Source organism: Populus euphratica, unplaced genomic scaffold, assembly GCF_000495115.2.
Source record: "Populus euphratica unplaced genomic scaffold, PopEup_1.0 scaffold103.1, whole genome shotgun sequence".
Lineage (NCBI taxonomy): Eukaryota > Viridiplantae > Streptophyta > Magnoliopsida > Malpighiales > Salicaceae > Populus > Populus euphratica.
In genome coordinates this window covers 1,202,729-1,228,580 of record NW_011499891.1, presented here as the reverse complement: position 1 = coordinate 1,228,580, position 25,852 = coordinate 1,202,729, and the positions used below count along the sequence as shown (strand labels likewise).

The window sequence follows — 25,852 nt, the reverse complement described above, 5'->3', positions numbered from 1 at the left end:
TATAATATATATATATATATATATATATATATATATACTATGATATTTTTAATCAATTCAATATATTATATTATTTTAATATATTTTTATTAAATATTATTTTGTATATCATTATCTAGATATTTAAATAAGATATTATTTAATATATATTAAATTTATCATTTATAATTTTTTTCTATAATAAAATATATTAATAATATCTAAAAATATTCTTCTATTTTTAAAAAAATTAATTCAATTCACGGTCAACTCAAGAAATATCGTGAGCCGCAAATAAATATTAACAATACTCTAAAATATACGAAAAGTTATTGTAATTTTCTCCACATATATTTTTTTTGTTTTTACATTTTTTCCATTCCTCACGTGCTTTTCTTCTTTTTTTTTCATTTTTTTCTTCAAAAATTTCTTTTTTTATATATTTTTTTAAAATTATAGTTGCTAATTTTATTTTTTTTATTGAAATAATTAAAAAATTAGCTTTATAATTTTTTATTTGAAACATTATCAATTAATATAGTATTTTTTATGTGGTTTTTGGTTTGTTATAATATTTTTTTACATATGTTTTTTAAAATTATCGCTTTTGAATTTATTTTTTTAATATTGAAATATATAATTTATTTTTATAGTTTTTTTAAAAAATATTTTTAATTGTTATAATATTTTTTACAGATATTTTTTATAATATCTTTTAAAATTATCTTTGTAATATTTTCTTGAAAATATTATAAATTATAACAGTTGTTTTTTATAAATTCACAATAAAGTACAAACATATCACAAGCCTGTATCAATATGCGGACATGGCATGGAGTTATAAACTAGATCTTGTTTCGTGCAAAAGAGATCCTCCACTTCGAATGTTTTAATTAAAAAAAGCACACTGTCAAGGAATTGCTAATATTCTTTGATTTAAATTAATATACTGAACCAAAACAATTTATTAAATTCTTTAAAGCCGGGCGTCCATTCTTACCCCCCTGTTCCTCCTATTTTTGTAAATGGAATAATGGAATCCATAGGGTTAATATTTTTTCCTTCCTTTTTTTTTTTGCCTTTAAAATTGAAATCAAAGGGATTCATGTTAATTCTGACGAGGGCTCTGATTTTAGATATCATAGAAATTGAAATTATTATGAATTTCTTAATGATAGTTTATTCTTATCATGTTATTAAATTAGATTTGATTTATATTTGCATAGTTGTAGGCTTGGTTTAAGGATTGATTTTGAAAAAAAATTCAAGCCACTTTATATTAATATTTTTATTAAAATAATAATATATTTTTTTATTTTTTAATGTTGATTTGATCAGATTTAAAATTAATTGGGTTAATTGAACCATTAAAAACAAATTATATTAACTAAATTTCAACAAGTCAATACTTTTTAAAATTCAACTTAAAACTCGACGTAATTTAGATTTTAAGTTGTATACATTTTCAAATATTTGTGAAAACTAATAAAAAAATATAACAAAGAAAATAAAATAAATAAATAAATTGAATGGTTATAAAGTATGTGTTATTAGATAGCCTTTTCTAATTAAAATTTCTAAAAAAATCTGAATCCCACTTTAAAATAGAACTTGCAGATTAATCTGCAGTTTTGTTATGAATGCGGCCCGCTACAGCTACGTAACTGTTGGTATAATTGTAGTTATTTTTAAAAATATTTTTAATTTAAAAATATATTTTTTTATTTTAAAAAAGTAATTTTCATATTAATATATCAAAATTATATAAAAATACTAAAAAAATATTATTTTAAAAAAATTTAAAAGTTTTCAAATGATTTAAAAAATATTTTAAAAATACAAACACAAACAGAATACTACAACCATTTATATATCATTATTATTTAAAAATATTTATATATTAAAATAATTTAAAATTAATTAATTTCTAATAATTTTTTTTTTAAAACCACTAAACTCGATTTATAAGAGTAAAAACAAACAACACGATCTCTTGCTGACAGTAGAACATTTAAAAACCACCCCCTCCCTGTCCAGGCATTATGGTCGGCAATTAACACTTACCTATGATGACAACGATGTATAAATCATAATTACCAAAACCTCAAACACTTCTCGAGTGTTCGGATCAGATTGTTTGAAAGCACAATAATTTTTAATTTTAGATATTTTTTTTAAAATATTAAAATTAATATTTTTTAATAATTTTCATAAAATATTTTATACTATAATATCAAACAAAAAAACTTATTATTTTTTTAATCATTTGATCATCTCCAAATAAAAAATAAATGTAATTGAGACATTGATAATGTATTCATTAATTAAAATATATAAATTTATTTCAAAATTATTCTATAAAATATTTTATTTTTATATTTTTATAATGTTTTTAATCATATACATTAAATTTTTTTTATATTCATCTATCTTATTCCGACAAACTAACCGAACACAACAACGACAAAAAGAACAAGCGTTGCATTTTCAATTCATATCATTGTTTTTTTTTTGCCCTTTCATTAAACGCACAACGGCGTCGTTTCAGTTATACCATATATCATATTTACACACCACCTTTGACTTCCTCGTTGTTGTTCCTGGTCAGAGAAACCACACACCCCCCCAAAAAAAAAAAAAAAAACAGGAAGTCTGTTTATACGATTTTCTTTTCTTTTATCAGTTCCCAAATCTCTCCCTCTCTCTAAAAACAAACAAGAAACAATCATCGTCGTCGTCGTCGTCGTTACCAAAAAAATCGCTTCCTTCTAGGGTTTAATTGAATCAAAAAAACTCTCTAGAATCCATTAAATCACTTGCAACAGGTCAGTAACCAAGCCACTTCAATTCGCAATTTCTCTCTTTTCTGTGCTGTGGATTTTAGTTACTCTCCGCATTATCTCCATCACTTTAGGGTATGGATCGTTGATTTTGTGTATCGTGAGGTTCAATTTGAATAAACTAGCTTAAGAAGATTTATTTATTTACTTTTTAATCGTAGCATTTAAATTTGGTATCAAGCGTATTAGGATTTGAGCTTAATGATGTACTTTCTCGCATGCGTAGAATTGTGAAACGAAGCTTAGCTTTGTAGATTGTTAGTTTTTTTTTTTTCCTTTCCCAGGCAAATGCGTGTGTGAGTGCGATTTGTATGTGGGAATGGTAACGTAGTAGGATATGTAGGGAGCAAGTTGTAATCCAAGGTGTAGGATTTGATTTATTGTCTTAATGAGTTAAATTTTAATCTCAGAATGATATTTTTTCGCTACCTTTATGGAATTGCTATGGGGATGAAAGTGATGGTTTTGTGGTCCAAAAATGCACGTTTGAATAGTGAAGTGGTTGTAGTCTCAGGTTTATGTTTTGGTTTACCGTTTGATGAATTTAATTTTATTTGCTGAATGAACTGGATGGTTGCTTGATTGGTGCATTGTGGCTGTTTCATCTGTTTCTGGGTATGTTTTTGTATGATTTATGTTAGGGTTTTTTACGTTTTTTTTGATTTTTTTTTTATTGATGCAGTTTGTGGTTTGGACCTCAGGTATACCTGTGTAAGGAAAATTTAGTTTGTGTAACTCATGATTAGTGTGAGAAAAGAGATTTGGTTAACATCTTAAACTGGCTACTTGGTAGGAAAAACTGTGGAAACATTCTGAAGGAATGCCTTCTCAGCCTTTTTCTTTGTTTTCTTTGATGGTTTTCTAAAAGGAAATAATAGTTGATTAATATGCACTTGTGCAAGTAGCTTGAAGGAATTAATGATATATTTGTGACTTTTTTTTTTTAAAAAAGAAATTGCTAATTAGCTTTGATTTATATCTCTCTTAGATATTGTTGCAATGCACCGCGTGGGTAGTGCAGGGAATACAACTAATTCTGTTCGCCCACGTAAAGAGAAGAGGCTAACATATGTTTTGAGTGATGCTGATGACACAAAGGTGAAGTGATCTTGCAGTTGTTCTGTTTTTAATATTGAGTTTTGCTCAACATTTTGAGTATTTGAAGTGAATAAGTTGCTTTTTTCTAATTTTTTATGTCATTGCTTTATATGGAGTTATCATTGTCCACTTTGATGTTGTATAAGTGCCTACCACCTAACTTGCTTGCTTGATGATATTCCAGTGAAATCAACTTCATGTAGTTGATAATATCTACCATGCACAGTACTTGATGCTGTTTCTTAGTACTTCTAAATGTTACGATGATCATTCAAGTCTTTGCATGACATTCTTATACAGTGGTGACATTACCAGCATGCTGTTTTTTCAAGTTTAATTTTGGGTAAACGATCATATTCTCTGCTCATGTACCATGTCCAAATATTTGTACTGTATATTTGCTCTGACTACTTATTGATGCTAATGTACTTATATTGCTCTTCCATTTTTATTTGGAATTTTTTGGTGTTGTGATTGGAACTACTTTTTTTCCCCTTCTAGGCTGCTGTCTGTAATAGGTTGGTTTTATGCTTGATTTTGTTGTTTTAATGGACCAGAGTAAACTATATGAGTACAATGTACATGCTTTCCATGATTAAGTTGAATGTTATTAGCTTGTCTAAAATTGAAATTCAGCCTTGAGTAATACTCATAAATGTTTGAAGTATCTGTAAGGGCATAAAGTGTTAATATTTTCCAATAAAAGAAGAAAAAACAAAGAATGGCATATTCTCTTTACAGCGACTCCATCTTCAATTGTGTGCTGCTTGATTTTCTTTAAACATATCAGATTTGATGTACTTGTCACTTTAATTGGAGTTATGGATCCAAATACTACCTCTTTTGGGGATGTCTCTTTTGCAGCATTGTGCTGGCATAAACTGTCTGAAAGTGTTGAAGTCCACTGTATCTAATGGATGTGATTACCTCTTCACTGGGAGTCGTGATGGCACGCTGAAGAGATGGGCCATTTCTGAAGATTCCGCTACCTGCTCTGCCACATTTGAGTCACATGTTGATTGGGTACTCATTTAATCCTTTGTCAGTTTGTTCATTATTGTATCTGTTACCTTTCAAGGATCTGGTTGGTGCTTCGTTGTTGCCTGTAACTATTGGATAATAGTTTTAGCTGATGTTTCTTGTCTTTTATGAGGTTTGAATTTGGGGGGAGAAAGTTTGATTTGATAATTTTCACCCTGAATGAATCTTCTAATCAATTATCAAATGTGAATGGGCAAGACTCCCTCACAGTCCAAGTGCGCCAAACATGCAAACTTGATTTTTCATTGAATAAGCATTTAATATGGTGATTTAGAGTGCCCTCATCGTTTTAATTGTTCATTTTTCTTTGTGGAGTGGAATGATATATTATGCTGCTATTTTCTTGTGCCATAAACATTTTTTTTTTTTTTGTGAATACCTAAGTTAAAATGGGATATATTTGGGGCATCCCTGGTTGTACAGGTAAACGATGCTGTCCTTGCCGGTGATAGCACCCTTGTCTCTTGCTCTTCGGACACTGCCCTCAAGGTTTGCCAGTTTTCTTTATTTTTGTTGGTTTTGTATTGAATGAGTTATTGGCTGTACACTTGTTGACTGAGCTTCGTATTGGTTAATTGCTTCTTCTTCCTTTTCTTTTGGGTGATATACCAGACATGGAATTGCTTATCCGATGGAACTTGTACCAAGACACTTCGTCAACACTCTGATTATGTTACTTGTCTGGCAGCAGCAGAAAAAAATGTAATTTCTGTGTCAATTTTTGTGGATCTTATTAACGCATGGATGAAACGTTCCAGTTAGTGCATCTTGCAATCTTAAGATGTATATTCAATTTAGTGGAATCATGCTTGAATCCATAGTTCTATGATCTTAATATCATTGGAGTCATTTCCTGATCCTGTTTTAGTGTCCTGCATTTTAGAGCAATATTGTTGCCTCTGGTGGCCTTGGTGGGGAAGTTTTCATATGGGATGTGGAAGCTGCACTTACTCCTGTGTCAAAGTCTGGTGATGCAATGGAAGATGATTGTTTAAATGGTGTAAATGGTTCTACCAATTCATTGCCCATGACAAGTTTGCGAACCATTAGTTCAAACAACAGCATTTCTGTGCACACAACTCAGGGGTATGTACCAATTGGTGCCAAAGGCCATAAGGAGTCAGTCTATGCATTGGCAATGAATGATAGTGGAACCCGTCTTGTCTCTGGTGGGATTGAGAAGGTATATTAGTATATTCGGATATGATAGTCATTTCTTGGTTTTTTTATGTTCTGATAATTCCATAGCTTTTGTGGGGAAGGGAAATTTGAACTTGGAGCCTTCCTGTCTCAGGAGAGGTGTACCATTAGGCTTATGACTCTGTGGTAGATATTTCAGTCATTTGTGTATGCTTACCTCTTTAAGCTGGTGTACAGCAGACACACGAGATGATGGAAAGAGCATACATGCTTGTTCTCTGGACACATATGCTTTGATCATTTAATAGCTTGCAAAGATACTGGCTTATTGTTAGCAAGAGATGATTTATCTTTTGTCCTCATTCCTCAAGGTTGTCCGTGTTTGGGACCCGCGAACTGGTTCGAAGGCTATGAAGCTAAGAGGGCATACTGATAACATTAGAGCATTGCTTCTGGATTCTACTGGCAGGTTGGTTGAATGGTTCTGCAGCAATCAAGTTTGTTTGCATAATTTTTCTTGTTAAGTATTAAATTTTGGATCAAATCTGGCATAGAGATTGCAATGCTTGCATGCATATGTGCTGTATGCATTCATACTGCCCTTGAATATCTCATAAAAGTAATTTGTAAAGGCTTTTACAAATTATGTCTGTTTCTTGATAGCTCAGGGAGTGTATGGGTTGCTCTTATTTCATTCCGCACCAACTGCTTGTTTATGTAGCAAATTTAATTGGATATTTCTTCCATTTTATTTTTGTTTCAGTACTGTTTCCTGATAGCATATTTTCCATTTTACTTTTGTAGGTATTGCTTATCAGGCTCTTCTGATTCTATGATCAGGTGGGTATCTTGCTCCTTTTTCTTTCTCACTCTGGTCCTTCCATCCAATACCCATCATTTCATTAATAAAAATGTACAAGACCTTGTACTGAATAGTTCATGGATTGTCTTGTAGGCTGTGGGACCTTGGCATGCAGCGTTGTGTGCATTCATATGCTGTGCATACAGATTCGGTTTGGGCACTTGCCAGCACTCCAACATTCAGCCATGTATACAGTGGTGGAAGGGATCTTTCTGTGAGTAGTTTTGCCTGTGAAATCTATATAATTAATTTCCGTAGTTTTTAGTGTTATTTTTGGTGCCCAGATTTTTGATACCCAATTCTGTTTATACCATCAGTTGTACTTGACAGACTTGGCAACACGAGAGAGTCTTTTGCTTTGCAAAAAAGAGCACCCCATCTTGCAGTTGGCATTACATGATGACAGTATATGGGTTGCGACCACAGATTCGTCGGTTGATAGATGGCCTGCTGAAGCGCACAACCCTCAAAAGGTCTTTAAAAGAGGCGGTTCATTCTTGGCTGGTAATCTTTCCTTTTCAAGGGCAAGGGTTTCTTTAGAAGGATCGATTCCAGTAAGTAATGCTCATAGCCTTTTATAAGCAACTGATGCTATTGCATGTAATAAGTTGTAGGTCATCAAGTCATCCCATTTAATGTCCTACATCTAATTTTAATTTTTTGTTAATTTTTGAACTGGAGAGAATTAATATCCAGTGACTACAAAAAGGTTTCTTGTAGTCTGAATTATGTTGTGTTCTGTTGCAGATTTTCCCTTGGGCTTGATGTAATTGCTGTGTTTTTTTTTTTTTCATTTTTATGAATGATTTTTGCTGAGTTTCTAAAAATTATTTAATATGGCGACTCTCTTGCAGTACCTGTTCTTTGTATTATTTAATGCACTGCACTTTTCTGTAGGTGCCAGTCTATAAAGAACCAACCTTAACGATTCCTGGAACTTCAGCAATAGTGCAGCATGAAATTTTAAATAATAGAAGGCATGTCTTGACCAAGGTATGCGTGGAACTTTTGGCCATATTTATTAAAATATACAGGGAATCACCAAAATGTTCTCTTTTCTTTATTATTATTATTTGGGAGTGGGGGGTGGTTTAGCCAATGGAGTTCTATGAAATTTACCTGTCATACCTGTTTGGAAGGACACTGCTGGTTCAGTGAAGCTGTGGGAGATCACAAGGGGCATTGTAATTGAGGACTATGGGAAGGTCACATCTCTATTTCCCTTTCTTTTTGTGTGAATTGTTGATTACATCCTTGCAATAGTGCATATCTGCTCCCTGGAAGGGGAGGTAGTTGCCCTATCATATGGTGTACTAATTATGCCATCTATATGCATGTATAAAATTGGGTTTCAAGTTTGGCATAATACAGGCATTATCCATATTTTCATTTTGACATTTTCCAGGTGTCCTTTGAGGAGAGAAAGGAACAATTATTTGAAATGGTATGATTATAAGGTCTTTTTCTGCTGTATATTGGTGCTGCATGGAAATTTTGGTGGATCTTACTGTTGATCCTTTTACATTCCAGGTCAGCATTCCTGCATGGTTCACTGTGGATACCAGGCTTGGAAACTTGTCTGTTCATTTGGACACACCCCAGTGCTTTTCTGCTGAGATGTATTCAGCAGATCTTAACATAGTAGGGAAACCTGAGGATGACAAGGTAAAACAGTAAAACTTTTGTACATGTATGGGTTGGGAAAATGTTTTAAAATGGAACCTGTTGATTCTCAATTTTACACAAGTGTTAATAAGTTAGAATTTTTGCTTCGCTTGAGAACGAGTTGAACATATATGTTATCCTAGTGAACTAGTTTATTCTTTTGAAAGAATCAAATGCTTTAAATGTTTGAAGCTGTTCAGTGAGTGCCTCTTGATTATAAATTGAAATGACTGACGTCTCACTGTGCAGGTCCCCAAAACTCACATTAGTATGTGATTTGCCTATCAGAAGTGTAGAAATAAAATCATTTTGGCATGTTTCTACTTTAGCAAACAATCTTCTTTGGATGTAATAAATGGTGATTAAACTGCAGCATAACAATTTGTTCATGGTAGAAGCCAATTGCTATTCTTGTCAACAGTTTGTTTTCAACATTGATAAAGAAGAATCTTTCTAAATCACTTGAATTATACTCATAATGGCACTTATTCATAATCTGCAGGTTAATTTAGCTCGTGAAACCCTTAAAGGTTTGTTGGCTCATTGGTTGGCTAAGCGAAGGCAAAGACTTGGATGTCAAGCTTCTGCTAATGGAGATGTTTTATCTGGAAAGGATATTGCTTCTAGAAGTCTTGCCCATTCTAGAGTTGATGTAGATGGTGGTGCTGAAAATGACTCCATGGTTTATCCTCCATTTCAATTTTCAACAGTTTCCCCTCCTTCAGTGGTTACTGAGGGCTCTCAAGGAGGTCCATGGAGAAAGAAAATTACTGATTTAGATGGAAGTGAAGACGAGAAGGACTTCCCTTGGTGGTGTTTGGATTGTGTGTTGAACAATCGCCTACCTCCAAGAGAAAACACCAAGTAATTTTTTTTCCTTGTTTTCACTATTCGAATTGTACTTGCAAGTCACGGGGAAGCATTCCTATACGGGAACAGGGCATCTGTTTCCGGCTGTTATTCTTATTCTTTAATTTATTCTGATCAACTTTTGAGATTTCATTCTTGAATATTTATGCTTCCTATTGGGCTCTCTAAACTATGTTAACAATCAATATGCTAATGTGCTCAAGTATTTCTCATCTTAAGTGTATTTCTATTTCAGCAGAATAATGAAAGTGATCAAATTTCTGCAGGTGCAGCTTTTATTTGCATCCATGCGAAGGCTCAGCTTTTCAGATTCTCACACAAGGCAAATTAAGTGCTCCTCGCATCCTGAGAATACATAAAGTAAGTTGGATTCAGCAAGGAAGAAAAGTTTTGCATGCGTGTATGATCTGGAAATATTTCACAATATTCATGTGATGCTGGGCTGGAATTATTTATACATTGCCAAAAGAAGATTTCTGACATTATATTCTCATGAATGTTTCTTTGTCAATGTTTTGGACTTTCACATTCCTGTTCAACTCCTGTTTTCTAAAATACAAATTGATGGCTTGATTAAGTCTCATTGATGCATTTGGATGCAACTCTGGATTTCAGCTACAATAATTAAAAATATTTAATGTGTCAAGAAATGGTAGTCAATTGCCTTTTGTTGATGCTGTCTAGCAGACTAGCATGCGATAAATGTCTTCCTGTATGATGAGGTTTTTTCTGATCTTATTCCATAAATCATGGATATGCTAAGCTTCTGTTTCAAAATCTGTTTTTATTCTTAAATTTCATGTTTCTGGAGCTCAAAAGTGTAACTCTCTCATTCCTCAGTGGAAATGCATTGATATTGCACCATTGATCTGGTCAAATTATAGCTTAGTTGCTGTCAAAAAGAAATAAGATGTGAAATGAATCCTGAGTTGGAAGCTGTTTTGCCAGTGTATTTTCTGTGATATGCTGAAGAATCCATTTTTACTATCTGGGTTTTACAAACATTTTTTTGCAGGTTGTCAATTATGTTGTAGAAAAGATGGTCCTTGACAAACCACTTGATAATTTGAATACTGATGGAACATTTGCTCCTGGACTTGGAGGACACTTGCAGCATTCAGTGGTTGGAGATGGGTCTTTCCGATCTGGAGTGAAGCCTTGGCAAAAGCTTAAGCCTTCCATAGAGATATTGTGCAATAATCAGGTCCTTTTAATTTTCATTTTTAGAGGAAATCCACTCAAAAGCACAAAATTTGCATAATAAGGCACTTCAGGTAAACAAATGTAATCACCAAATGTGGCTTACACTATGATTTTGGATTCATCAGTTTTTTAAATGTTACTTCTATCCGTGGATGGACATTTCTGCATAATATATCCATGAGCGGTGAATGTCCAAGAGCACATCATCCTTATAAAATGAGTTGTAAAGGTTCAAACAAGAATCACATATTGTATGAGAAGAAAAGTGGGCAATGTATAAGAACAACCGTTTGCTGTCCTTATTTCTCTTTTGCATGCTCTTTCTTTCTTTACTCTATTATGTTTGTCTATTTTCTCAAGGAAAGCCTGTCTTTTCTAGGTCTTATCCCCAGACATGAGCTTAGCTACAGTGCGAGCTTACATATGGAAGAAACCTGAGGATCTGATCCTCAATTACAGATCAGCTCAGGGAAGGTGACTCCATTCAATTTTTGAGAGCAGGTGAGTACTGACTTGTTCTCTTATTCTGGGTCTATCCTCCCAAACTATTACCTTTCCCCCTTGAGTCGAAATTTATGTGATGCATCTTTCAATATTTGTGAGTTTTCCCTGAATTCTATATCTTGAAAAAAGGAAAGGGAGTCCGATTATTTTGACAATAGGATGTGTTAAAAACTGCAGGAAATTTTATTTTTCTCTAGAATTTATATTTGATTGCATTCTGAAAGGCTACTTTTGAACATGCTGAGTCAGTATATTCATTTGGTGTATATATGGAGAACAAACAAAAGATCATTTTTCAGGCTATTATTATTTATTGGGTCACAGGTTTGCTTGGCTTGTGGTGATCGAAATCATGTGCTTGTGTAAGATTTTGGGGGAATACATTGATTCTTCGTGGGGTACATCACTTGTAAGGATGTATCCAATTGGATCCTTGTAAATTTGGGAAATCAATCGATTGCTGAATCTATGGCCTTTATCCAAACTTGCCGAGAAGATCCTGTTTCGCATTTTCCTTTGTTGGACACATGGTATATAAATTTTGAACTTTGTCTAGCAGTCATGCAAGCTTTTGTGGTTGGACATTGCCAAGTTGTAGGGCAAGTCCGCTTCTGGAAATAGAGAGATTTGTGACGGGTGGAGAATTAACCAGAAGTATCCTAGGAACTGTCCCAAGTGGTGCCATGCTAGAGTTATGATGTCGAAAGCTTTGTAGATTTGTATTGTTGGGTACAATACCTACCTAGCCATAGAAACACTGTTATGAATACGGTCCTTTTCTTTTCTCTTTCTGCAAATAATACAGTTCCCATTTTTTTTTCGAACTAGTCATTCTATTTATGTGCCTATAATTTTTGCCCCGTGTCTGCATTTTCATAAAGAAATTTATTTGGTGCTGGTAAACAAGATCATGTACTGGGGAAACTAGCTGAGAGATAGATTGTCCCAGAATAAGTATGCTTCAATTCACATGGTATGCTTTGTGCTGCCATATGTAATTGTAATTGATTTTTTTGCCAGCAGATTATCCTTAATTTTTATTTAAAGTCATTTCCATTTGTATTCATTTTACAATAATTGGAAATTGCAATTTTGAATTCACACACTCAGGCCTCCGGCCTCCCTACATAAACAGTTTCTGTAATCTTGTGAAGCCCAATGCTATAATGTTGAGTGGTGCTCCCAAATTCCCAAGTGTGCTGATTTCTGTCTCAATTCTGTGACTGCTTGTTATGCATTGTAACTCTGCTATCAATCAATGTATATTAGATATATTCAGAGAGAAAAGGACAATTAATTACTTGAGAAAAAAAAAACATGAATTAGTTGCCCTTTGTTATACTCTATTGTATATAGGAGTTACATTATATTAAATGTTCAGAAAATAAATCATCTTGCTTGCCCCTGTCAATGTCCCCCTCCTCGTAGTGGTAGCAGGCTTGGCCATGTCCTGTGCCACATCTTTGGAAGCAATAATGGGTATGGTTTTGGGTTGTAGTTTGAAAAAAAATATTGAACTGTTTTAGCTTTAAAATTATTATTATTATTATTTTATATTTTTAAATAATATTGATATGGTAATATTAAAAAATTATTTTAATATAATTTTAAGCACGAAATGTTTTGAATATTAAGAAAAGGCCAAGAATGAATGGAACAGATAACACGTTGCCTTGTTTTCCTTCTGGTTGGTGGCTCACAGCCACATCTTTTGACAGTGAATATAAAGTTCGTGTTCATTTTTATATTTTAAAAGTTTTTATAAAAATTAAAATTTTTTATTTGTTTTTTAATTTTAAATTAATATTTTTATATTATTTTGATGTATTAATATTAAAGATAATTTTTTAAAAATAAAAAAATATATTATTTAAGATATTTCTAAATAAAAAACATTTTAAATAATCACAATTACAATCCTAAAAGGCAAAACTCTGGGTTGTTCAATATTAACAGCTTAGTAGACTCCACTTCATATATATATATATAGTTAGAAGACCCCTTGATCGAGCTGTGATTATTGTTCTGCATAAATTTACTCAGTTAAATGCACAATATATTGATTGTTTTTCTTATTTATACATATTAGGTTATTCGAGGGTAATAAAATTAAGAAACGAAAATGGTTTGAGCTATGATTTTTTATTTTATTTTTTAAAATAATAGAAATCTAAAACACTGAAGAGTCAAAGTTTTTTTTTTCCTTCCCCGTTGACCATGAGGTAGGGACCAATCGTAAAGGTTATCCTAAAACCCTCCCTTGTTGAGCTAATTTAAAAAAGTCATTGCCTTTTTCAGAGGGTTTTCCACAGCCAGCAGATCATATGGAACTCATCATTATTCATTTACCTCTCCCTTTCATATAATTATTTACTTAGTATCTTGTTTTCCAAGGTATTATGTATTAAATATTTTTTTAAAAAAATAATTTCAACCACATAAAATACCTCATTCTAATAATTTTTTTAATTAGAAATTTGCAATTGAAAAAAATATTAACTAATAAAAATTGAATATGTTTTTTACCCAAGTTACTATTTTAAAATAGGTAAATGAATAAAATAATATAAAAAAACCATAGCATTTCATGATTCACATATAAATGTGGGATTGCTAGATCCAATCCAATTAGTTTAAAAAAAAAAATACCCTTAACTCATTAATTTTCTATACATCCTATAATATATTAAAATTCTTTAATTCCTATTTATTTTTAAATATTATCTAAGAAACCCAGATATATTCTGTCAAAACTCATGCCTTAAATTATTATTTTTAATAGAGTTCTCCTTCTTAAAAAAAGAATTATAGTGAACCCTTCCAAACCATGACAAAATCTATTCTGGATAAGGTTGTACAGCGACGCTTAAATATTGATTTTAAATTATTTTTTCTTGATGAAATCAACGCTTTATGTTTTTTAAATAGCAGTTGTCATTCCAAGTTAGACCCCACTACCTCCAAGTATTTAAAGCTAATGGAACTGACAAATGGCAGTTCTGCAATGAAAAAAGCCATAGCCCCACTTCACCAAAACAGCCTTTTAATTTTCAGCTGTGAAGCTGCATGGCTGGTGAAACAACATGCTGGGCCCAGCAGGGCCACCAAGTGATTTGTGTTGAAGGAGACAAAAAGACCACTCAAATATCTAAAAGAGCAGCAGGTAAGTCCAAAACTGGTGTTACCTTCTGAAACTGCACAATTTATCTCATAATCAATTATTGGTTTTTTATTTTATTTTTAATAATGAATAAATTATTACTAGTTATATTTTTTATTGATTTATGGTTGGCCTTTCTATGTCACATGTTATAAGAACTGCCGGAGCAGACGGAGATATTCTAGAATCCATACAAGTGACCTTTTGCTTTCTGGGTTTGCTTCAAGTTTTCATTTTGGCTCTTTTTCTGTTTTTTGTTTTTTTGGTGGAAAGCTTATAGAGGGTGGCGGTGTTTCTCTGGAATTTGGGGTGGTTTTGGGGTTTTCTTTAAAGCTTTATTTATTGGATTTTTAGCTATTTTCAAGCACAGGGTTTTCTGTGTTTGAAAGAAGTCTCAACTTGGTCAATTGCTGAATCTTGAAAAGGGTCTAAAAGTTCTGGTAGAAGGGCTGTCATTGTACCAGTTTTGATTGTTTTAGGAGCACTCTAGAGTATGCATTTCACCACTGTGGCTCTTCTCAAGGGCTTGTAGAGTGTGAAAAGTGTCTCAAGTAAATGGCTGCTTAGCACTCGAGGAAAGTCCCAAGTTGTTCAACTGGTGACTCTTATAACGAATTCTGAATGATCTGTAACAGTGCGCTAGGTTAACACTCCAAGAGAGTGCTGTTAATTTGCGTCTCCTTCTGGGATCAACTACTTAGAAATAGGTCCTGGGACTTTCTAACAGGTGCTTGAAAATAGAATCAGCTTTATTTTGTTCTTGGGAAGCTGTGAAAGGTCTGAATGTGCCATTGTTTATACAAGCCATGGCATCATTTGTTACTTCCAGGGTATTGTCTTACTTTTTGACAAATTCAGAGCTTAAGCCTAGGTCTCGAGTAAGAGTTCAAAGCGTAAGTGGTGGTAACTCAAAAGGATTGCCATCTGATTCTGTTCAAATGAATGGAGCTTCTTTGATTGGAGAGGAAGAGAAAAATGGGGTGTTGATAGATCGAGGCATCGGGGAGAAAGAGAAGACTGGGGGTCGGGCTGATGCATGGAATGCGAGCTTAAAGTGTGGAGTTGAGAAAAAGTGCGTTAAAGATGTTATTTCAAGTCACTTAGATGTCTTGTGGGATGATGGTTACGGGACCAAGACGGTGAAGGATTATTTTGAAGAAGCCAAGGAGATGATTAGGCCTGACGGGGGGCCTCCCCGGTGGTTTTGCCCCGTTGAGTGCGGGCAACCGTTAAAAGATTCTCCAGTTCTTCTGTTTTGCCCTGGTAATTGTTATAAACTCTTAAGTTGAAATTTAATTTCGAAACAAGGTCTCCAAAGCATTATAGATGGATTGGATTTCTATTTTTATAAGTATGTGGTTTCCAACGAGTTGTTTTGCTCTTCAATATTTTACTTGATATTTTTGGAATTCCACATTAGCTGTGTGAGTTTTTGGATTTTTAATATAAACAATGCTATTTGTTTTTGGTATTTGTGCATGCAGGGCTTGATGGTGTTGGCTCTGCACTGGCTCTGCATCATAAAGCTCTTGGGAAGTAAGCTCTGCTATTTCTACCTTCATGAAGATCATGATGACTATTATTGTTGTTTCTGTTTCAAATCCCACTGTGCGAGAACCTCAAATTGGTGCTCACCATGCTGGAAGGTTTTGGTTCTGCTCTGAGATGATAGTTCTCAAAACATACTTTTATCTGTAGTGAAATATTTTTTCCTCTGAAAATTCTCATCAACAGGGTGTACCTTCTGAACTCTTGTCCTCTTGTTTGAAACTGCTTGAACTGTTTCAAATTTATTGCATTAAGCTTTATGGCAATCATGAGTGTATGCTTTTATGCACATATGTAATTTGTGTATGTATCAGAAAATGAGCTACCTATGTTTCAAGTCGAGGGCATTCCTCTTGTTTTGCTCCTTTCTTGTTATTTGTGGGTTGTGTTTTTCCTTGTGTGATTTCTGGTCATCTTGTCAATGAGAACCCAGTAACATAGCGGCGAAAGTGGTCAAGTATTTTGTTCCTTTAATTGTTTTAGTCAATGATCATAATTGATTATTGACGGTCATCTAATTAAGTGGTTTATACCTTGGAGTTCTGTCAAACTGCAGGGTTTTTGAAGTTCGATGCCTTCATATTCCAGTGCGTGATCGAACACCATTTGAAGGTTTCAGCCTACCAGAGCCTCTAAATTCATTGGATTACTTCATTGAGATTTGGCAGTTAAATTAAGACCTTGGGCAATTTGGCTGGCCTTTTCTTCTATTAGATGTTTTGATAGTTTAAGAATGAAGTCATTACCATTTTCTTTGTTTCTTTATAGCTTGCATGTCAAAAATCATAACTTGTGAATAGATTTCCTGGAAATCTCATTTGTGATGGTTAGATCTTCTAATTCTTCAAAAATTGTACTTTTTCTTGCATGTGCTGTCCTCACCATTGTACCTTCCATGTGAGGTTTTGGTTTCTGGGTATACTCTTCTACTGATGAAACTTCATTATCCATCCATGCTTTAACGGGATTCATTTGCATGAAGGGCTGGTGACAATTGTTGAAAAGACTGTTAGGCTCGAGCATGCCTCATCTCCAAATAAGCCAATTTATCTAGTGGGTGATTCCTTTGGGGGATGTCTTGTTCTTGCCACTGCTGCTCATAATCCTGAAATCGACCTTGTAGTGATATTGGCCAATCCAGGTCAGTTTCCAGATATGCAGTATTTTCTTCACCCCTTTCCTTGAAGACTTTGGTTGATATTCCTTGCTGTAGTCTGACTAATTAGCCTTTTATTTTAGCTACATCATTTGACAGGTCACAGCTTCAACCCCTGTTCCCTCTTTCAGAGGCCTGGCCTGATGAATTATACAATGCAGTTCCCTATCTTCTTAGCTTTATTATGGGTATATATGATCTGTTGCTCTCTTATTTAATTTATTATTTTGTTACTGGATTAGATTTAGCTGTTTCTATTTAAATATATCTCAGAGCCTGTCACTGTATTAAACAATATGCTGCCAGGATTAAAAAAAATAAAATTATCACTAGTTTGCTTTAGTTCTTTAACTCTGAAAAAGTTGCATGGATATCTCCTGTTTCTTCAGAAAACATGACCAATCTGTTTTCAAATGTCTCACTATGATTTTATTTTTCCTGGAAGTTGAAACTTTATTGAATAACATTTTGATATCTTGTTAAGATGTAATTGTCATCATTTGGTGGAATTTGTTTTGTGATTTCAAATTGCTTCACTGATGTCATTTTCTCTTTTTTTACAATAGGTGATCCGGTGAAGATGGCAAGGGTCAATATTGATCATAGGCTACCTCGCAGATTACAAATTGAACAATTATTTCAGAATCTAATTGCTTTGCTACCTTGTCTTTCTGTAAGAAGTGTAGATAGCACTGCCTAGCCCTTTGTACATTTTATTTTATTGAATTTAAGGAGCCAATATACATATGCGATAAGATTTTATATCTGTTATAATCTGTTGTTTTGATATAATATACTGAAGATCTTAAGCACACATTGAAAGGTATAATATTGTCACAAAAATGTTCTAATAGGAAAAATTAGGATAGGTTGTGCATAGTCACCTGGTGCATGCCTGTGTCTAATCCACTGGATTGTGGTAAATCCCCTATTATCTATTTGCCAATTTCTCTTCTGCTTTGAACTTGATTAAGACTCTATTGCTAGCACAATATGCTGCAATACAGTGTCTAGCAATGAGAAACTAGATCTTCTCAACGTAACTTCCTTCTCACTTCCACCAAGGGTGCCCTGCAGTTATATTAGATCAATTGTCCATATGCATTCAGCTTGTTGTCCTGCCATTCTCTTTTTCCTTTTTTTTTTATGAGGCTGTAAACTGATGTAAACATGTTCGCTTTCAGGATTTGGTTGATATAGTTCCAAAAGACACTCTTATTTGGAAGTTGAAACTGCTCAAATCAGCAGCTTCTTATACTAATTCCCGGATTCATGCTGTGAAAGCTGAAGTGTTAGTCCTGTCAAGGTCTTTCTTCTCCCTGGTCGTAGTTCCTGTCCCTTTGCACATCCCCAGACACCATTTTATTGCTTCTCCTTTGCATATGTATCTATGTTTTTAAAAAACTCTTCAGGACTCTTTTTCTAGTTTTTTCTATGTTATGATTCTATCACTGATCATGCTATATCTCTTGTTGCTATTCTGTGTTACATGTTTTTTACTATAGAAGTGACGGTAGTGGATGGAAAATTTAACAACTGACTAATGAAAGCCCAGAATCTTCAGACTGATATTTTCACAATGTTTAGGAATTTAATAAAGTATGCAAAAGTGAGTTCAGCATGCTCCACCAATAATTTCGCATCAGCATTTTCCAGCATTTCTCTCTTTCACATTGTCATATGGCTGATGGGCAGTAGTTTTGAGTTGCATAATCATTTACACAAGGCACCTTCTTACGTACATTGAGAGAAGCTCTCCTTCTGTTGCCTCAATAATCACTGAAGGTTCTTTGCTTCATGCTTACATTCTTTCTGTTGCTACCATGAAGAGTATAGCTCTTTTTTTTTCTTTTTAATTACAGAATGCACATTTCAGGCTTATCAGCATGAATTGGAAAATTTGTTTTCATCCATGTTGTATAATTGTTTTAGCACAACTTTGCACTGTGACCTGCAATGAAAGATCCAACTAGCAAGTTAGGTTCACACATTTATTTATTGTAGAAAAGTGTGTGTTTCTTTAAACCAAATTTTCCCTCATGCTCGATTTTCGTAGAGATGCAGCATGCGTGTCAGGTCAAGGAATTTTAAAGTTGATCTTGTTTTTATCTTTCAGTGGTAATGATTACATGCTTCCTAGTGGAGATGAAGCTCAGCGACTGAAAAGTTCATTGAAGAATTGCACAGTTCGTTATTTCAAGGACAATGGCCATACTATTTTGCTGGTACAGGACAATTAGTGACAGTGTTAATGTTTTTGTCTCAGTTAAGTGGGTGTATGTGTGAGCGGGTATCTTAAATGCCATTGTGATGCTCCTTGACTGTTCGATATCTTTCAAGATTCAACATGTCAAAATTTTAAATCAATTAAATTTGAACTGACATCTTAATGTTAGTTACCGAGCAACATACATCCTTGTGTCAAGTATCTATCATACAGACCAAATTCAGTCACTCTCTTGGCAGGATCACCATCAATGAAAGCCGATTTCCCTGTGCGTGAAATTCCTTAACTTTGTATTTTCAGAAAAGATTTTAATCTTGACAAACTGCACAGGAAGGTTTTAATCCACCAGAAAGTAACAATACATTTTTGAATCAGTTTGAGTGTATTCTACAGCCATTTTTTTAATATGTTCAGAATGCAGTTGCTTTTATCTCTTTCCTGCACATGTATTTTCAGTTTTTGACTAATACTTGCTCCCAATCTTTGAAGTCATTAAAACAGCCAGCCACTAGCTAAAAGATTAATGTTTCAAATTTCAATCACCTCTCTTCAAAATAGAGAGATTGGACTATCTCATAGAAATAAGAATGCTGATGATTATCCTCTGACTACCTTTTTATGAAAAAAATAAAATAAAAAAGCACTTATTTAACTCCGTTTCACTGCATTTGCTCTATACTGGTAGATTTACAACTTTTTTGACACTTATTGACATGTCTTTCCCTCCATTAGCACTTGCCATGGCATGATGGTTGTATGTAATGTCTGAACAAAATGCTGCTGTGATATTATTACTGGGAAAATTGAGCATATTTAAGTACATGTCTTATTTTCAAGGTTGTCTCCATCAATTTAATTGTGACACTTTCCCTTTCTACCCATTTGATAACATCTTTGTTGATGCAGAATGAATAGTAATGGCTTTCTCATACTGCGTGAATTTTTTATTATTTAGCTTGTACAGTGAGCAATGTTATACTTTAATGCTCCGCACTTTGTCTTGCTAATGCCTCGTATGTTAGGTCAGTGGTATTTTTCTGTGCTAATTTTCTCAACATGAGGCTTTCACTCTTTAATTTCAATGCAATATGGGAAGAACAATTTATAATTAGTTTTCTCCTGTTTCTTTCCTTCTTTGTGATGGCACAGGAAGATGGTGTTAATTTGCTTACTGTTATTAAAGGTACCGGCAAATATCGGCGTTCAAGGACGATTAATTTTGTAACAGACTTTGTGCCACCAAGCATGTCAGAATTCAAATATGGATATGATGAACTAGTTGGGTAATTCCCTGGAGCAATTTGGTACATAGTTTCTAAAGTATATGCCTAAATTTAAAATGAGACCATGGAGACTTGATCCTGGTCAAGCTAGAGCCTCTTTCTCTTTATAGCTGATCTATCAGTTTTCTACAATGTGCATCAAGCATATTTTTTGTAAGAACTTTCTATTGCTTTATCCTTTCTCATTTTGTTTTCTAAATCTTTGTTCTAGCAACTTCGTCTTCCACAAAAACTGATTGCTTTGAGAAAGTCAATTGAGGTCTCAAGTTGGTCTTGGTTGGTTTCTCACATCTTCCAAGCATGCTATGTTTTGTAACTAAGGTAGTGCCCAAAAGATATGGATAGCATTGTTCTCTCTCCCATTCCTTCTACCTCTTTTCTCTTGAACTCTTCCTGTTAAAAGTTTTCATTTAACATTAAGACATAATAGCCAAAATCTATTGATGTCGAATGAATTCATTTCAATGCTACGGCTAAAACTATGGAACCAAAAGGCAAATCCTCATAAAGTTATTATAAATCATATTTTATGTTAAAGTCAATTGATCATGATATGGTACGAGGATTGGGGTGTTTCCTTTGTGGTATACCCCAGCTTGATGCTCCCAGCCTAGGCACTGGCTGTGTGCCAGCCTAAACAGCTACTCTAAGTTGCATCCCAGCACATATATTTGTCTATCTAAGGCCTAAAATTGTATCACAATTGCTTTAATTTCAGGTTGTTAAGCTTTGCTACTGGTTCTGCCATGTTCTCGACTTTGGATGATGGGAAGATAGTGAAAGGTCTTCATGGGGTTCCAAATGAAGGTCCTGTCTTATTTGTTGGCAACCACATGTTGATGGGACTTGAAGCTTGTTCCCTTGTCTTAGAGTTCTTGAGAGAGAGAAATATCATGGTTCATGGTATAGCGCATCCAGATGTACTAAGAGAAAGGGAGTGGGTTTCATCTCCTGAATTTTCTTTTACTGATTGGATGAAAGTAATGGGTGCAGTACCTGTCACAGCCAGCAATCTTTTCAAATTGCTGTCAACAAAATCTCATGTGCTTCTTTATCCTGGAGGTGCTCGTGAATCTCTTCATCACAGGGTAAGCTTGTGTTAATTCCTACAAATTTAATACTTATTTTGCGACCTGAAAATCATATCGTTTTCAGGTGTTGTTTTCCTTATCATCGAAGTACCTGCTGTGTTTCATTGTTGCAAATGAGATGCTAGCAGGAGATATAGTGTAAAACTTTTGGAAACTGTTTTTTATTCAGTGTTATTCTGCTGCCATGTGTGGTTGACTAATGCTGAGCACTTTGTACATGAAGAGTGGCTTCTTCTTTTTTTTTCTTGCCATAATCTTAAAGGCTGACGCCTCACCATCATTATTGTTAACCTGCAGGACTGCATAGACCACCTTGTTTTTGCCACCAGAAAAAGCACCATTTTCTTCTCCCAACTGAAACTTTATTATAACAATAGCTTCATCTTCATGTTGTATCTATTACCATCACACACTATGTTTCTTCTAACCTTATTATTATGCCACCACCATTTCTTATATATTAAATGGTTTTTTGGTTATTGAGTAACTGAAGCAATAAGAAGTGGAATTCAAGTTTCTGTGGTTATTAGTTTGTAAACGGTACAAATTGTAAGATTTCAAAAACTTTTGGAACTAGGATTTGTAGCTTCTGTGTTAGAAATTGTGGAAAATATCATGGTACAGTAGCTGATGAGAGCTTAGACCCCTGATCTTGTTATGCGGTTTCTGTTGTAATCTGACTTTTAGCATCTCTTGGAGGCAACTATCTGGCTGCCAACCTTTTTTATACTTTTTTGGAGGATTTTTTTGAGAATGGGCAGTGGCATGTTCTTTTGCTTTCATACAAGCAGTTGTAGGTGGCATGGGGCATATGCATAGGAAATTTAACGCGAGCAAGTTTCAAAATTATAGAAAGTCTGTTTCCTGAGATTCCCCTGCAACAGCATATTTTTGTATGGATGAAATTGTTTTAGTGGCAGGCAAGAAGGGTGGTTAAAGGAGTACAAATTAATCCTTATAGTAAAAAACTTTCACTCGTGCATTTGAAGCAGGAAGGTTTTATCATGCTCACCAGTCACCAGTAGAAATTTAATTGCACTGGATATCTGTCCAAGCGCAAATCCTTGTCTAATGCTTTTCTTCTTCTTTTTTTTTTTTTTTTGTGTGTGTGTGTGTGTATGCATTCACTTTTCCACTGTTATCTCCTTCAAATTCAATTGCATGTTCATGTATATATGCCATTGATACTGCATACAAACTGCTAGGCCACTGGCTCCATCATTACTAATTAATAAAGAAAAGTTTAGGCAAGATGAAGGCGTTTAGCATGAAACAGGAATCACTCTGCTGTAAAGTATTTTACTAACTTTTTCTTGAGAATTTATCTAAAGCTTGGTTCTGTTCAATCACAAAGCTTTTGCGATTTACAGGGTGAAGAATATAGGCTATTTTGGCCTGATCAACAAGAGTTTGTGAGAATGGCAGCAAGGTTTGGGGCTACAATTGTACCATTTGGAACTGTAGGAAAAGATGATATAGCAGAGGTAAGACTGTCCTTTTCTGCCACATCTCTCTTACATTTTTGTTGTGGATCCTCAGTTTGTTCATGCTTTCTTTGTTTTTTCTGTGTTATTTCCACAATATTTGTTTACCTAAAGGGCTTCAGAAAAAATAGAAAAAACTGTCCATGGCTTGATGCAGCTATGTGTTGTATGTGCTCAAAGCAGATTTATGGATGAACCAGACATTATCCGGCAGAAATTTGAAAAACAAATCTGTGGATTTATCATTTTTTGGGTTACTTATGATGCAAGTTATGCGCTGTACAAGTCCCATACTCCGGTTGAGATGTGCATTTCTGTACTTCTCACTTCTTTTTTGCTTCTCTCCTTTTATGAACTTTCCCTCTCTTCCTTTTATGAACTGAAGATTGCAATCAAATTTACCTCTTATTTTATTTCTTAAGTTCTTTTGCTTTGGATTTTGCAGCTGGTACTTGATTACAAAGATTTAATGAAAATCCCAGTGCTTAATGACTACATCAGAAACGCAACTAGTAGCTCTATAAGAATAAGGTGATTTACTCTCCCTGCAATGCTATGCACTCATTGAATGGTTGTAGAGATCATTGCTAACATAAAATACGAGAGCTACTTTTTGATACATTTATGTTGAGAGAACTTCATGCATGCTTACAGGGATAAGAGTAAAGGGGAGGTTGCCAACCAAGAACTATATCTCCCAGGTCTCCTGCCAAAGCTACCAGGCCGATTTTATTTTCTGTTCGGAAAGCCTATAGCCACCAAGGGCCGAAAGGAAGAGATACTTAAAGACAGAGAAAATGCTAAACAATTATACCTGCACATAAAATCTGAAGTTGAAGGTTGCATTGCTTATCTGCTGAAGAAACGAGAGGAGGATCCTTACAGGAATATTGTTGACAGGACAGTGTATCATGCTTTACATTCTCCTTTGCATGAAGTTCCAGCGTTTGACCCTTAAAAAATGGCCAGTCTCGCAGCAGCCTTCCATCGATTTGAACCGAAATGATAATAAACTTGTTTTTTTTTCCCCCTTCGATTACAAAGGAGACGAGCTCAGCTACTTGCTGCAAGGAACATCACTCCACACTCTATATTTCTCCTTCCAGTGGTTGCAGCAGGTAATGGTAGGCTGGGCCGTATCCTGTGCCACTTCTTTGGAAGCGAAAAGGCCAAAAGATTTCGTGAACAAAAATGGAAGGCTAAGAATGTAGCACGTTGCCTGCCTTTTCACCTATCTTCCTTCCGATGGTTGCGACCTTGTAGCCAAAAAGCTTGCCTTCCTTCTGATGGTGGCCACCTTGTAGCCAAAAGTACTATCGCTGTCAATAACCATCATCGTGTACTGACTAGTAACTAGTAAGCCTGATTACCTTCTGAAAAATGACTTTAGGCTTTCACGTTACTTTCTTCTTCACTGGCCCTTTATGCCAGGCCGGTCCAAAATTTTTTTGAATATAAAAAATGTTTAAGCTGGAAAAAACTCTAGTGTCATTGTTATTAAGTTTAGTCTAGAAAGCTAACTTTAGAATCTTGCAATCCAATTTTTTTAATATACTCTAGTTAATGTAACGGGTTTAAAAGTAATCCAGATAGTTTGATTTAAAAAAAAATTAAAATAATATTTTTTAATATTAAAATGCTAATATCAGTTCTAATCTGCTGCTAAACTTATAACTGGTTATGAATTTATTTGGATTTAATAATTATATATTTTTAATTTTTTTTTGATGGGTTTAAAACTTACTTGGATGATGGATAAAAACATATATTAAAATTAAAATTTATTTACAAGAAGATAATATATATTTTTTAATATTAAGATGAAAATTTATTGGATTGACTTGAAATTTGTGGTTTTATTCATGAAATTTATCAAACCTATAATTTGAGTTATAAACTTTATTTGAATTTAATAACTCTATTTTTTAAGTTATTTTTTTACTTAATTAAATAATAATAAAAATAGATATTCATAAAATCGAGCATGAATCATATAATATAATATTTATTTGAAATTATGATAAATTTATAAAAAGTAAACAGAAATAAATTATGAATATTAATTTAAAATCAATCACTTTGTTAATTAACAAAATTAAAAAATATCAATAAAAATAAATTAAAATGAAGGAAAAAAAAAGTAAGAGGACATGCTTGCACTATTCATATGATCGGTTCAAGCAAGTGATTTCCCCTCAAATCTTTTAATATTGTTAGTAATTAAATTTAGCGGTCAGAGTCACCAATCCATTGACTTAGATATTATCTATATATCTATATCTATATAAAAATAAATACAAAATTGTTAGAATATTGACTCGGTCATGTCCACATGATTTAGCTAGACTAGCTCAAATCTAGGTAAGACCTAGCATGATCAACTTCAAGAATTTTTTTAAAATTTTTTATTTAAAATAATGTTAATTTTATTAAAAAAATATTAATTTAATATTAAATAACTCAACTTGAAGAACCCGAGCTATTACATCAGCTAAGACCCTAGCTGAATCTGAAAAAGACCCCTTAAAGTCATAAACACAGTTTTTCATTTTTTTTTCTTTTTCTTTTTCTTTTTCTTCTTCTGATTTTGAATCATACAGTGGGTCCAACATTCCTCGTCAAAATTTGATAATGCCCCAGCCCTCGCTGTCAGAGAAGACGAGCAATCATTGCATAATTACAGTGTAGTTATTTGTTTTTA

General features: G+C 33.7%; 2 protein-coding genes across 4 annotated transcripts; both read left to right on the top strand.

Moving 5' to 3' along the window:
• Positions 1 to 2,646: 2,646 nt before the first annotated feature.
• On the top strand, positions 2,647 to 12,224 carry LOC105131295 (WD repeat-containing protein 48-like). The gene is made up of 19 exons (XM_011034209.1): positions 2,647 to 2,804; positions 3,808 to 3,917; positions 4,782 to 4,940; positions 5,382 to 5,447; positions 5,571 to 5,660; positions 5,842 to 6,141; positions 6,470 to 6,567; positions 6,903 to 6,938; positions 7,054 to 7,174; positions 7,278 to 7,514; positions 7,858 to 7,953; positions 8,100 to 8,165; positions 8,366 to 8,404; positions 8,491 to 8,625; positions 9,128 to 9,489; positions 9,762 to 9,855; positions 10,511 to 10,699; positions 11,078 to 11,199; positions 11,527 to 12,224. Exons 2-18 carry the CDS (start codon positions 3,819 to 3,821, stop codon positions 11,174 to 11,176), a joined length of 2,286 nt encoding a protein of 761 aa, XP_011032511.1. The 5' UTR covers positions 2,647 to 2,804; positions 3,808 to 3,818; the 3' UTR covers positions 11,177 to 11,199; positions 11,527 to 12,224.
• A 1,998-nt stretch (positions 12,225 to 14,222) lies between these two features.
• Positions 14,223 to 24,571, top strand: LOC105131296 (acyltransferase-like protein At1g54570, chloroplastic). 3 transcript variants are annotated; one of them, XM_011034211.1, is made up of 13 exons: positions 14,223 to 14,365; positions 15,847 to 15,898; positions 16,467 to 16,522; positions 16,893 to 17,051; positions 17,150 to 17,254; positions 17,633 to 17,739; positions 18,251 to 18,372; positions 19,183 to 19,291; positions 20,443 to 20,576; positions 21,295 to 21,664; positions 23,038 to 23,151; positions 23,597 to 23,682; positions 23,806 to 24,571. In XM_011034211.1, exons 1-13 carry the CDS (start codon positions 14,269 to 14,271, stop codon positions 24,107 to 24,109), a joined length of 1,815 nt encoding a protein of 604 aa, XP_011032513.1. In that variant the 5' UTR covers positions 14,223 to 14,268; the 3' UTR covers positions 24,110 to 24,571. The 3 variants fall into 3 exon arrangements, with proteins under 3 accessions (XP_011032513.1, XP_011032512.1, XP_011032514.1); XM_011034210.1 differs by lacking the exon at positions 14,223 to 14,365 and adding an exon at positions 14,806 to 15,625; XM_011034212.1 differs by lacking the exon at positions 14,223 to 14,365 and adding an exon at positions 15,579 to 15,625 and having other exon boundaries at positions 15,847 to 16,008.
• The last annotated feature ends 1,281 nt before the right edge of the window (positions 24,572 to 25,852 follow it).

Coding starts and splice junctions, on each gene's coding strand:
- LOC105131295 (XM_011034209.1), top strand. CDS start 3,819: ATGCACCGCGTGGGTAGTGCAGGGAATACAACTAATTCTGTTCGCCCA. Junction 4,941..5,381: donor TTGAGTCACATGTTGATTGG/GTACTCATTTAA, acceptor CTGGTTGTACAG/GTAAACGATGCTGTCCTTGC. Junction 7,175..7,277: donor GTGGTGGAAGGGATCTTTCT/GTGAGTAGTTTT, acceptor TTATACCATCAG/TTGTACTTGACAGACTTGGC.
- LOC105131296 (XM_011034210.1), top strand. CDS start 15,169: ATGGCATCATTTGTTACTTCCAGGGTATTGTCTTACTTTTTGACAAAT. Junction 15,899..16,466: donor CATCATAAAGCTCTTGGGAA/GTAAGCTCTGCT, acceptor GTCAAACTGCAG/GGTTTTTGAAGTTCGATGCC. Junction 23,152..23,596: donor GAAAAGATGATATAGCAGAG/GTAAGACTGTCC, acceptor TGGATTTTGCAG/CTGGTACTTGATTACAAAGA.